Here is a 13,516-nt window from a genome sequence, read left to right on the forward strand (position 1 = left end):
GCGCCGTCGGGCCCATCAATGTGTCATCGGTCTTTTCAAGTGCATAGTTTCGTGGAAAAGACCTACGTGACCCTGGCTACGAGCGTCTGCAGAACACGTGTGCGGTGGGCCTAGGAAAAAGGCAATAGAATGCGACAACGGCCAGAGTGTGAGTCGAGAAACAGAGTGTGAGTCGAGGAGCCGAGTGCGAGTTGAGCGGAGACAGAGTTTGCGAGTGGCGTTGCCGAGAGAGTGTTGATTGCGTTTTGGTAAAAGTCGAGTCGCTATCTAGTTATTTAGTTGCGCTGTTTTCTGTACGTTTGGCGTGAATAGTTCAGGTTGAACAACAATCGTCTTTTTCTGTCTGATTAACATCTCTATTGTCCACTCCTTGTAAATACATTATATCACGATATTACATATTTTTGGGGGCTCGTCCGGGATTGGACAAGACAGAAAACGAAACGGTTTAACAGAGCTATTCGAGCTAGTTGTGAATTTACCGGTACGCGGTGCGGTAAAAGACGATATCGTTGACTGTTTAAGTTTGTGTAGTGTGAAAAATGGCAAACGTTGGGGACGAAAGATTGTCGGGTGAAGAGGGTTCGACGCTGGAGGAGCTGAGGAGTAAGCTCGCGCGAATGAACCTCCCTATATCGGGTGCGAGGTCAGTGCTGATTGCAAGGCTGAATCGGGCGTGTAGAGCTGGACAATCGTATCCTAAGGGATCGACGGGCGGTGAAGAGCTAACCGGTCAACGAGATTTAGGAAACGTACAGAGAGCTGAGCGTGATTGTAACGAAGATGAAGATGTTGAGAAAATGAATACGAAGGAGTTGAAGGAGCGCCTCGCTAGTTTGGGTTTAAAAACGACGGGAAGAAAAGTAGAATTACGCGCACGGCTACAAGCGGCCATGGATGGTAACGACATATCGTCGGAAGAAGAAAGCGACGACGAAAGTGAGGATGAAGATGACAAGAAAAACGCAAGAGGATACAAGAGAGATACGCGAAGGGTGTATCAGGACCGTGATGAATATTGTCGAAGGGCATGTGTTGGTTCGACACTGAGTTTTAGAGACGTCGAAGATGCATTAGAGTCGTTTAGTGGCGACAAAGGTGAAAATGTCGAACGATGGTTCGAGTCGTTCGAGGAAGTCGCTGATACGTGCATGTGGTCGGATGGGCAGAAGGCAGTCTACGCCAGGAAGCTGCTGAAGGGATCAGCGAAAATATTTGCGAGCTTCGAGTGTCATGCCAGGACTTGGCATGAGTTGAAGAGGGGGCTAGAGGGGGCTAAAGAATTTTCGAGGAAAGTCAACAGTAGGCAAGTACATCAGAAACTTGAAGAAACAAAAAAGGAGAGTGATGAAGCATGTTTGGCTTACATGTACCGCATGCTCGAAATAGCCAGCCATGTGGACATAGAGGAGGAAGCAAAGGTGGAATACATAGTGGATGGAATAATAGACGACGAGAACAATAAGGCTATATTGTACGGCGCTACGTCAATCAAAGAGTTGAGGAAGAGGTTAGTGATGTACGAAGAGCAGAAGAGTCGCAGAGCAAAGTCGATTGTGAAGCCGGCTAAAACCCAGAAGAACGGGAAGCCCAGTCAATCTGTAGATGCAATGAAGAAAAGAAGATGCTTCATTTGCGGTAGTGAGGATCATCTAAGTGTTAAGTGTCCGGAGAGGGGAGAAGGTGTTAGGTGTTCCGAGTGCAGCGGATTTGGACATATTGCAGCGAGGTGTACGGCACGACCGAAAGAGACTTGCGTAGTGTCAAGATCCGAAAAGGGGAAGTATGTGAAGCAAGTAATCGCAGGAATTAAGCTTCTATTCTCTGAAATTACTCTCAAATCTCAGAGTCAACCCTTCAAATTCTCCACACTGGATCTTCGATTCTTAATATTTGTAATATCGTAGAATAGCTTTGATTGGAGATCGGCTGAAATTAGAAAATACCGTGTACGTCGTCTTTCGTGGTTTGTTTACATCCAAGAGCGCCTAGTAACAGTGACGCGAGAAAAGATAAGCAGCGTCAAAATAGAAGTACGGTTCCACATTTCAAGGAGTGGCAATCGAGAGGCCAGAGTATGTGAGCCGAAAAGTGTGCGTGTGTGTGTGTGTGTGTGAGAGGACGAGAGCAAGAGCGAGCACGACCGAGCAGGAGTGTATTGGCGAAGATCAGAGCTAATTGAGTCGTCGAAGAGTAGAGTCGTGAGAATTGATAGAGTTGTTAGAGAGAGAGAGTGTGTGTGTTAGATTCGTTGTGACGAGAGTGATCAAATAACTGCAAAGTTATTTGATATAGATACGAGTATTGCATTTAGTTTCCGTTAAATAAATATCGTTCTCTGTCCAATTTATATTTGTATATTCAATTTAATATTAATAAATTGTAAGTAATCGGAAAAAAATTTCTATCCTTATTTTCCGATATTACATATTTGAAGCATAAATTAAAAATCGACACATTGACTACTTCAAAGAAATTAGCCCGAACGAGACATAACTCGTTCATCGTGGTTTTCGCGCGAAGTAAATATGCGGTTTCTCAATCGTTGTGAGATTCCAACGACGTTAATTCTGTCGAAACGGCGACGCGCGACGACGATCGCACATTCTGTTGCTAGCGAGTGCTTGCAAATCGCGACGATATCGAGCGTAAAGACTAAGCGCAAAAATGGAGGACACTCGGCGGGGAATTGGAAATGCTCGATGACGAAAGGTATTTCAAGGTGTAATTACATCCACATCCAATTGGATCGCACCTTCGTTCGGTTGCTAGGTCAACAACCTTCGATGTTATTCAAATAATGCAACGGCTGGGGCAGCCGGTAGCGAGTCGTAAAAATTTCAATAAAACACGTTCCTGCTAGTGAACGTATGTTAAGACTTACACCGAGTTTTATTTCGCTACGCCGTTTACTAGTTCGAAACGATCGATTGCATAATAGTAGCTGTTTCTTTCATCTCGGAAACACGATCGTAAACGGTGACAACGATCCAGCTTATTCCTGATCGTGTTAATTTCCACGCAAACTTTGTAAACATTATACGTCGCGACGCTCTCGTTAACGCGTCATTCCCTCCAACTCGAAAGTCTTGCAACTTTGGTGATCCGTTTTCTGTGTAAAATTGGTTACGAGCATCAGGGGACTTATCGTCGTAATCGGTAAATTGTTTATTAAGGATCTACAGCTTTTAAGGATTTCTCTCTAGAGATTTAGAGATTAGAAGTTTCATTAACGCGTTATCGTGTCTCTAACTCGATCTTTTTTCGTGTAAATTGGTCACGAGACTTACGAGCTTCGTTGTAAATAGAAGATTAGTAATATTTCGTAGTTTCGTGATAGTATATAGACATTTTAGTGCTTAAACGCGCAATTTTTAGTTCGCTTTTCGCTCGCATCGGCGCTATGAAACGGATCAATATCTCAACACTTTCCTTTAGTTCTACGAATCATCTTTCGACCGGCTTTTCTTGGCCTACCGTTTCCTAACGCTGTCCTAATACTATCGTCTTGCTGAGATCCTTTTTCCGATTGTATCTTCTGCTTATTTTATTATAAATCCGAACTTTCATTCACGTCGTATGTTTTACAGCGTAAAATCCGCTAGAGCGTTCCAATAAATGTAACCAGTAGGTGCTCTAATACTCAAACGCACCTGTGCGTATCTCTGCATATTTGCTGAAAAAAAAGATGAATCTTACGTTACATTTTCAATATGCGTAATAAGCCGAAAATTTCTCTGATGCTAATCCTTCGTAACAAAAGGATGGCATCACTATATGCATGAAAATAGCATTTGGCAATCGTTAGAAACACAATACATGGATATATATGTAGTTGCCAAATTAACCTTCGCGGTGTTCTAAGTGAACGGCTAGAAACGATTGCTTTTTGCTATACGCGCATGGTTCGATTGCACTATAATTCGTTATTAAGACGTTTCGAGAGAGGCAAAGGATGTGGTGTCGCAACGTGTTGCGCTCGCACAATGCTCCTTGGATAAAATTCCCGGAGCGCGTATTATCGCGTACGCCGCGCGAACGCGTTGAACCTTCGCGCAAACAATGAGAGCGTGAACGCGAAAAAATAGCGTTGAGCACGTAACATTCGGCCTGATATCGTTGATTGGCCGCGAATCGTCAACATGCACGGGACAGTTTTACGTAAAGACATTCGATCCGTACAATTATGTTAAGACGTCGACCACAGAACGTATTACGTTGATGCAATTAAAATTTCAATGAAACAGGAGAACGCGCTAATAACTAGTCACCCCGTTGTTGACCATAACGTACAAATACTTTTGTTTAAGAGCTGCTCGTTAGTGTTTACCGCGTGCAGCGATTAAGTGACGAACAAATTACGTTCAAAGGGTATAGAGCTCGTTCTCGATTAAAATTCTCCTAACTTTCTAATTATATATATATTTCTAATTATATATTAGAAATTATAACTTGAACGTATGTACGCGACTGGCAATAAATATCAGGACAGCCGCGGATATTTAGTATAAATCGAATATGTGTTCCATTGTCCTTAATTTCTTTTATTATCGATTATTATTATTATAATTTTTATATTAATATTAATATTATTTGATATTTTAATATTAATATTATTTAATATTTTAATATTAATATTATTTAATATTTTAATATTAATATTATTTAATATTTTAATATTAATATTATTTAATTTATTCTATTATTGATTCGTTCCATTCCGTTTACGTCATAATACGTAGCCTGCGGATTTTTACGCATATTTTTCAGAATATAAAGGAAGCGAAAGAAAAAACTAGAAGCTGGATAAAAAATTGTTTTACCTCGATTAAACGTTACAAAGCGTGCTACTTTCCGATGTTTTATATATTTCCACGTGTCACACGTGTACTTTGCAATTTTGCCCTTTCAGATTTCACAGAAATGCATAAAACTTCCGTGACCTAATTTTTTGGCACGTGCACGTGCTTCAAAATAAATTCGATGATATTAAATACCAGATTATAGGAACCAGAAATGAAGAGTTCTACAACGATGGAATGGGTAAATGATTGTCGATCAGACGAAAGACAATAGCAAACAACGATATAGCGATGATTAATTAATGGAAGATTTTTTCCTTTCAGCAAACAAAAATAGAACTTAACGAACTCAGTAATTGATAAATGATTACGTATAAGATAAGTGCATTTTCCAACTGTGAGTCATAGTTAACGTTTAGTTTAGCCTAGGTAGGATCTTAGCTTTGGAGTAAATAAGTATAATAGTAGCAAAAAATCGATAGAATTGTTAAAAGGCTGTGACTAATCCTGCTCGACTGGTCAGTTATCATCTGAATCTATTGTTATTTTGCTAGTATACTTTTCGAATCATTTTCAGCTATTCTATGGGCAAGCATTCGTTTCTTTCGCGCATGCCACGTATCATTCGCTCATTAACTCGTTTTTGAAAGCTTTTACCGGCGAATGAAAAACGTAACGTACACTTGCATAATGCGTTCGAAGTGTTCGTTCGTTCAATATTCATGTAAAGGTTAGGCGATACGCGTGATAAGTCGCGATGCTACGAGATGTGATTAGATGCGGATGTTAATATCTTGTAAATACCTTTCCTCGACTATGATAATCATCGAACACTAAGAATTTCGCAAATCGATGCAATTAATCGGTGATCTTGTGGGAAGAAATTTCGATATCACGATAATGTTAACGATAGTATGTTAATTACGACTAGTACCGTTACTGTTACATTGTTTCATAATTAGTATTAGTTTAATATAGTCAACGACTCCTCCGCAAGCATCCGTGCAAGTGTTATTTATTATTATGCTCACCTTCTATTGGAAAGTTCTTGCCTTGCTCAGCAAGTCTTTTTGATTTTTTTCCTGTAGAACTTCCGCGTGTTACCGATTTTTATGCTATGTACGTGTTTGTAGGAGAACTTTCTCTGAGCCGCGAAGTTTTCTTTCGACGATTCAACGATCGAAAATCAAAGAGAACCAATGTTCTCTCTTTCGATAAAGTATGTGATGATAGCCATTGCCAAAATTATTGATATATTTATCTGGTTGAAGACAATCTAGCAAATTATACAGCAAGCCTAATGAAATAATAATAATCTTTATCATTAAATTGCGCCATTATTTCATAATTTCATTGAAGGATAATAGAAATTCACGAAGCCTTTAAATTGGATTTCATATTATAATAATGTAAACATCGTTTGACGGTATTATCTGGATGTGAATAGGGTTGATTTGATTCAGACAGCGTCAGTCATCATGACATCGACTTCCTATCTCGTTATGTAACATTCATCAGAATAACAGACGCAATTACCGTCACTGAATTATCTTAATGACATTCGTTATTAATGAGTAAGTGTTTTCGACATACGTCGGAGGTCGCAAATCTTGGATCATCTTTCTTTATTATCTGTTTAGATCCAATCCAGTTCCTTCACAGAACTTCTTTCCCTTCAATTTACCTAATTTAATAATTCTTCAAAATTTTCTCATTTTCATTTCTCATTGCATTGTTTATTATATATTCTACAAACCCGTATGAACACAACGCAATAAATTGACACGATAAAAGCGTTGAGATAATAACCACGAGACAATACTCGACAATAATAATACGAGACAATAATAATCGAAAAGGCTGATGTTACGCCGCGCGACTCTCTGCCTGGCCCAGGTCACACACCGCGGGCCAGACGGACACCAGATGTCCGCTCTTCCGTACGGCGTACCCTCAATAGCCTTAAGCACCGTCCATAAATCATAGATTTCCTAGAAAACGTCCTTTAAACAAAACAAACATCAGGTCCCCAGGAGTTTCTAAACACTATTGTCGACCACGGAAGGACAAGGGAAAGTTGTTTTTCTCATGCACGCGGCAACTTTCCCCCCATTAATCACTTTCTCTCGAGGGCAGTTAAGACCCTTCGTTTAACCAATTAAAAACGAAGGCTATTCCCTCGCTCTCCTAAATAACCTCGGCACGAACAAATCCGATGGTCCCGTGCGCGAGACGGATCCTTAGCCTTCCTCCGAGACAGCATCGTCTCCCAAGAGGCACTGATTTCACATCCTTCGAACGGTCAACATCCTTCGAGCGGGTAGACACACCCGCAGATCAGTCACTCAATCATCTCGTACACACGCACCAGTGTAACTATCCTCGTTAGAAGTTGTGGAATAAACGGTGAAATATAACTTACTACTGTGTCATATTCAATCAACCACCTCTGTTATCCTACCCGAAACAGGGGAACGACTACTTCGCGGCGTCGATTCACCGAATCGTAGCGAGAATTTACGCCTCTCGCTGACGCGTTTTCCTCGCGACCGCGTCTCTCCGCGAACGGTCGTACCAGCTGATGAAACAAAGGAATGAGTAATTTGTAAAGACAGGAAAACAGCAATTAACGTACATCCAGCTACAATTGAAAATAACTTTCTTCGCTTTAAATGAAATTCCAATCAAATACGTTTTATCAGACTCGACTAACAATCAATATTATTAGCTCAACAAATACTCGAGATTCCCAATGTTTTTTGTCGAGTTTCAAATAGAAAGTTAATTACTCGCTTGTCGGAACGTCCATCGGCATCGAAGACCGTGAACCAATCTACGTTATCTTCTCCTTCGTTTCAGGCTGTCGCTGGCGATACCAGTCAACCGCGAAGGTTACTCGAGATGCAGCATGTACGATGTAAATTACACGGAAATTTTGCTAAATGGAAGCCACGTATCGGACCCATCGTGGCCAACGAAAGATTGCCAACAAGGATGGGAATTTAATTATACCACCGTCCCTTATGCGTCTGTGGCATCCGAGGTGACAGAAAATGTTCGACCTGTAACTTCCTGCTTTTTGAATATTTTATCTGTTCCTATCAATCAATCCCTTTATACTGTGTATGTCGTATTCGATTATTTGCATGATCTATTTCGATAAAAAATAAGCGTAGTGTACAATTTTTGGAAAGAAAGAAGAACGATGGAAAGGGTCGAATAAACGTTTGTGGAAAGATCGATAGTTCAGAAGTGGGAAAATTAACAATGTCGATTTCCACAGAGGAAAATTATAGTACGTAACAGGATTACTAGTACATATTGCAGTAATAATTAGTGCATGTAGTGAAATTACAGAGTACATTCTAAATTCAAGCGTTACATTGCCAAATAAAATACAGTCTGAAAATGAAACTGAAAATGAAAATACCGGATTGAAAAGAAACTTTAATAAAACGTTATAACGAGCAACAGCGCGAACACACAGATTTGTTCGACATAAATTGCAAGACTTTTTGCTCCAGTGGATTTCCATGAACTTTGCGTCGCTCGTCAGGAGGAGAATTATTCATCGAGGGGTAGGAAGCATCCAGAAGAAGGACGCGAGAACGCGCAGGGTCTTAAGCTTCTCCTTCTTTCTTCCTCAAAGGGAAAGGAAAAAGGACAGAGGCGCGCTTCATTAGGAATTTCGAAACTTTGATCGAAAATTCGTTTAATCGAGGCGTTGAAATTGCTATAAGATTCCCGTGATGCTGATAGTGATCAGAAGTAAATCATTCGACTGTAGTTTTCTGTTGCAGCTGGGATGGGTTTGTCAGTATGATGCACTGCCAACCATAGCTCAAAGTATCTTCTTCATCGGCGCTATCTTCGGAGGATTAATTTTTGGATGGGTTGCTGATCAATATGGAAGAATATCAGCTTTGCTCGGAGCTAATTTAATGGGATTTCTCGCTGGGGTGGCTACTGCGTTCACGGGTAGCTTCTGGCAGTTCACTTTGTGTCGTTTTTTCGTTGGATTCGCCTTTGATAATTGCTTCACTATGATGTACATATTAGGTAACCGTTTTTCAATAATTTCTTTTTTGCCCTGGAATTGAGTTTGAAAGCCACACAGTGGCTACAAAAAGTACTTGTACGTATGTATCCTTATTTCCCAATGAAGCGTCTCTCTTCCTTTTTTTTAAATCAGTTTTTACGTTTCATTTTGATAGCATTAATTATTTATAAGCATGTATGAAAGTATTACAAATGATACGAAAGCTAATATTTTAATCAGTCTTATCTTAAGACTTAGTCTCAATTAATTGGTATATATATAAATGACGTTCTAAATACGATGGTGTACAGTTACTTTTTGTAATTACTGTAAGCAGGAAGATCTCTAAGTTTAAGTAACAAAGTAATCTCTACAACATACTGTAAAACTGTTGTTATGCTTGATTTACGACTGACGTTTCTACAAGTATATGAATTTTGCAACAGAACTCACGTTGCCATGCAACAATTTAAATGAAATTGAAAACCATTCAAAGTTACGAAGAAAGATGCTTAAATACATATGAATATACATGAGGTCATACATATTTATTTTTTAACTGCGGCGTTTATATCAAAGAGAGGGAGAGAGACAGAGAAAAATTAATTTTCCTGTTTTATAAGAATTTCATGCAAGATAAAAATATGAAACTTTAAGATAGTTGGATTTATATATACCATTGAATATTTATAATATTTAAAGGTAGTTAGTTCGCAATTGTTACGCCGGGAGACTCTCTGCCTGGCCCAGGTCACACACCGCGGGCCAGACGGACACCAGATGTCCGCTCTTCCGTACGGCGTACCCTCAATAGCCTTAAGCATCCGTCATAAACCCGAGTCACTTGCCTGCTAAGGTCCTTCAAACAAACATCTGTTTCCGAGGAATTTCTCGAGACTATTGTCTACCACGGCTTAACTAAGGAAAGTTGGTTTTTCGCACGTACGCTGCAACTGTCCTCCCACTAACCACTTTCTCTCGAGGGCGGTTAAAACCCTTCGTTTAACCAATTAGAAACGAAGCCTATTCCCTCACTCTCCTAAATAACATCGGCACCAACAAATCCGATGGTCCCGTGCGCTAGACACACCCATCCTTAGCTTTCCTCCGACACATCATCGTCTCCCAGTACTGTACTGATTTTACATCCTTCGAACGGTCAACATCCTTTGAGCGGGTATACACACCCGCAGATCAGTCACTCACTCATCTCGTACATACGCACCGGTGTAACTATCCTCGTTATAAGTTGTGGAATAAACGGTGAAATATAACTTACTACTGTGTCATATTCATTCAACCACCTCTGTTATCTTAATCGAAACAGGGAAACGACTACTTCGCGGCGTCGATTCACCGAATCGTAGCGAGAATTTACGCCTCTCGCTGACGCGTTTTCCTCGCGACCGCGTCTCTCCGCGAACGGTCGTAACAGCAATCATTTTCTATACTAATATTTTCCCTCTATACTCGCGATCAATTATAATTTTGTTTTCTCTTTTAACGAGACAATATTCTGATTACAAAGGATTAGTTGTTCAAAATTGCTTTTCATTTCTGGACAACTATAGCATACCAGGGTTTTCATAAATTTTCACTTCCCAACGGAAAGCGAAGGTAACGAATGAATGGTTCTACAACGAACGCTTCCACAACTATAAATCTATGTATATATATACATACATACATGTATATGGTTTTAATTAAAATGAACATCTTCTTCTAGCAAACTTATTAAAAATTCGTAAAAATATCACATAATAATATAAAACAATCAAGTAACATTTTAAATATTCCATTGAAAATTCTAATAAATTGTTTAATATAAGATCGATATAATTCATGCTGAATTCATTGTCTGATATCCATAATAAAGGCAATTTATAATACAAAATTTTATTATAACTCTACATGAAAAAATTTCAATTATAATACTGTAGAAATATATTTTCCAGTTATTGTTCTAATATCAATATACTGAAGAGAAAATCTAGACTAGTCTCTGTCTTGAAAGATATTTAATACCCTGAAAGTACAGCGTTAAGACCCTGATTGAAACTTTTGAAGATACTCTGTTGAAACGTAAGAACGCTGATTGAAAGTTCATCAGACGAGTCATTGAAACGAGTTTTCTTGATCGAATAGCAAGTTTGTCCTGCAGACAGCATTCCAATTGTGAAAATCGAGACCAAAGAAACTCAGGTGACGTGCATTAACCCTGAATCGATGACTCAAGCCGAGGTTGGAAAAATTTACAATTTGTTCGACAAAACAAGGCCAAGTTGACGAGATTCGTGAGCAAGTGGCTGGTTCGTTAATGATTTGGAGTTCGAATTTTCTTATTTCTATTCTAATTATCAAGGTCGATTAAACGATTGATCACGAATATTCGACGGAAATATTGAGAAAGAAGGCTCGATCTGTACGAGTGTAAATCGTATTTTAATCAATGACTTGAGAAAGTGAGGTATTGATTGAAACTAAGATAAGTGATACTAATTCGTTTCGAGCGCGTAACAAATTACATCATCGGATTCATTGATTTGCAAATAATTCTATATTCAGTTCCGTATTTATAATCGAGCGTAGCGAAGATAAAATGAAAGGGACATGATTATCCGAGGGTCTCACAACTAGAGGAAAATCGATGGGAACGAGGAAATCCTTAATTGTAGAAACTGCGTAGAAAATACCGTGGAAAATATCATATATATTTTAATAGAAATATTTTTGTACTTTTTTTTAAACATTAAAACTTTAGAGCTTTAGGAGCTTTATGTATTAGTATACGTATTTATACAGTGTAAATTTCGACCAATCGCGGGGAGACGTAATCGCAAGGAGAGACGTCAACGGGGGTCGTAAATCCCCGTTACGATCATAACAATCGACACCACGAATTGATCGATCCCCTGATTTCCGTTGAGATAATAAGGGGTGATTGAGTTTGTATAACCCTGGGATTCACAGAGTTATAAATTATATATGTCCAACACTTAGACTACACTGATGCCGAAATAAATAGCTAACAACTTGTCGCACGACAATGCGATAGATATGTGCGCTAGAGCAGGGCTCTTATACTGGAAATTAGTGTATTAATGGACTTAGCACTATGATGTATTTCGGAGAGAAGATGTATGTTCGACCACACCGAGAACCGACAAAGATTTGCGGGAAGTATGCGAATCTCGCGCTATGTGTAGACTGCCGCGTTAGGCGTTAGTTTTTAGACTGACTGTCGCTCCTTTTTTCCTACGGAAGAAAAGTTCGGTGTGGGTGTGCCCCTGTGCCTAAAGAACGCGGATTCGTTGTTCCCAATTTCGTTAGGAAAAGTGAGGGTAACGAACCGAGGTGTCGATTGGTCATGACCTGCATTACTGCTCGAAGGGATGAGGAGGGAGTCTCCTACCATCGTGGTGGATAGATGACTGTGTGCGTGAGAAAATCTAGCTTGTTTTATTACAGGGCTATTCAGCTTTTCCTCATGGGCGCATACCCGCTTTCTCCGTGTTTTAAGTGCGACTAATAAACCAAAGGACCTCTCTAAAAAACCAGATGTGCGTCGAACATACTTTTAGGCTTAAGACATTCTTCAGGATAAACAGATTGACGACACATGGCGAAACAATACAGGAAAGTGAAAGTTATGGTGGGCCCTTAGGTTTATTGAGGGTCGAAGTGACGTTACGCAGGTCGGTTGTTGTCCGGTCGCGCGGGCTGGCGTGCAGATGTTTTAGGCGGCGTAACATACAGACTTTGAAATTCATAACAAATTTCTCTAGATAGATGCGGATTTTTTGTATTGTTTCGTATGTATACTTGTGTCACTTTTCTTTCTAACGATATTTAGTTAAAAAGTTCGTCTATATCATTTATAATAGATTTTGTTTTTATTTATATTAATGTTAATTTTATATTAATAAAAATCACTGAAATTTTCAGTATCATCATTATTTAGTATCATCGAATTTCTTTCTTCTTTATGTTCCATATTATTATTAAAATTCTCTAATAAACATTCAAATATCCTATAGAATATTTCCATTATTTTTCACGTATTATTTGCAGTCATATTTTCCATATTTTATTATCGATAAAGTTTGAGTTGGTTCTTTAAATTCCTATTCAACATTCCAGCTAACCAGTCGATATCAATAACACGTGCCTTTCTTCCTGCCAGGATTTATAACTTATTCAAGCAGAACCTCACTCGACCAGCTCGTTGAAAGCGTAGAATTCGATCAACTTCATACAACTCACATACAAACTGCAGATAATGCTAACAGTGGGAGGAAAATATGAGACTGCAAAGCGTATAAACCTAGTAGTTTATAAAAGCATTTACATATTTGCCACAGAAAATTTATATGTATGTAGAATATGTGTTATATAAAGCATTCTGAAATTTCATTAGCATTGTAATGATTATATTGGTAAAGTTTGAAGCATTTCTGATGATGCACATTGAAGTTACGAGATATTTAATGCAAACATTTATTTAGTACAAATATACAGCATAAATAGTTACCTTAAACATGTAATAAATGGTTATTGTTACGCCGCGCGACTCTCTGCCTGGCCCAGGTCACACACCGCGGGCCAGACGGACACCAGATGTCCGCTCTTCCGTACGGCGTACCCTCAATAGCCTAAGTACCCGTCATAAACCCGA

General features: G+C 39.2%; 1 protein-coding gene across 1 annotated transcript; it reads left to right on the forward strand.

The window, feature by feature from the left end:
• Window positions 1–3,034: 3,034 nt before the first annotated feature.
• Window positions 3,035–13,190, forward strand: LOC117213871 (organic cation transporter protein-like; the record flags this gene model as incomplete). The annotated part of the gene is made up of 4 exons (XM_033459564.1): window positions 3,035–3,159; window positions 7,662–7,845; window positions 8,603–8,861; window positions 13,025–13,190. Coding segments are annotated over 4 exons (690 nt in total), but the record flags the coding sequence as incomplete, so codon positions are not given.
• Window positions 13,191–13,516: the final 326 nt, after the last annotated feature.

Source organism: Bombus bifarius, unplaced genomic scaffold, assembly GCF_011952205.1.
Source record: "Bombus bifarius isolate JDL3187 unplaced genomic scaffold, Bbif_JDL3187 scf7180000009133_frag, whole genome shotgun sequence".
Lineage (NCBI taxonomy): Eukaryota > Metazoa > Arthropoda > Insecta > Hymenoptera > Apidae > Bombus > Bombus bifarius.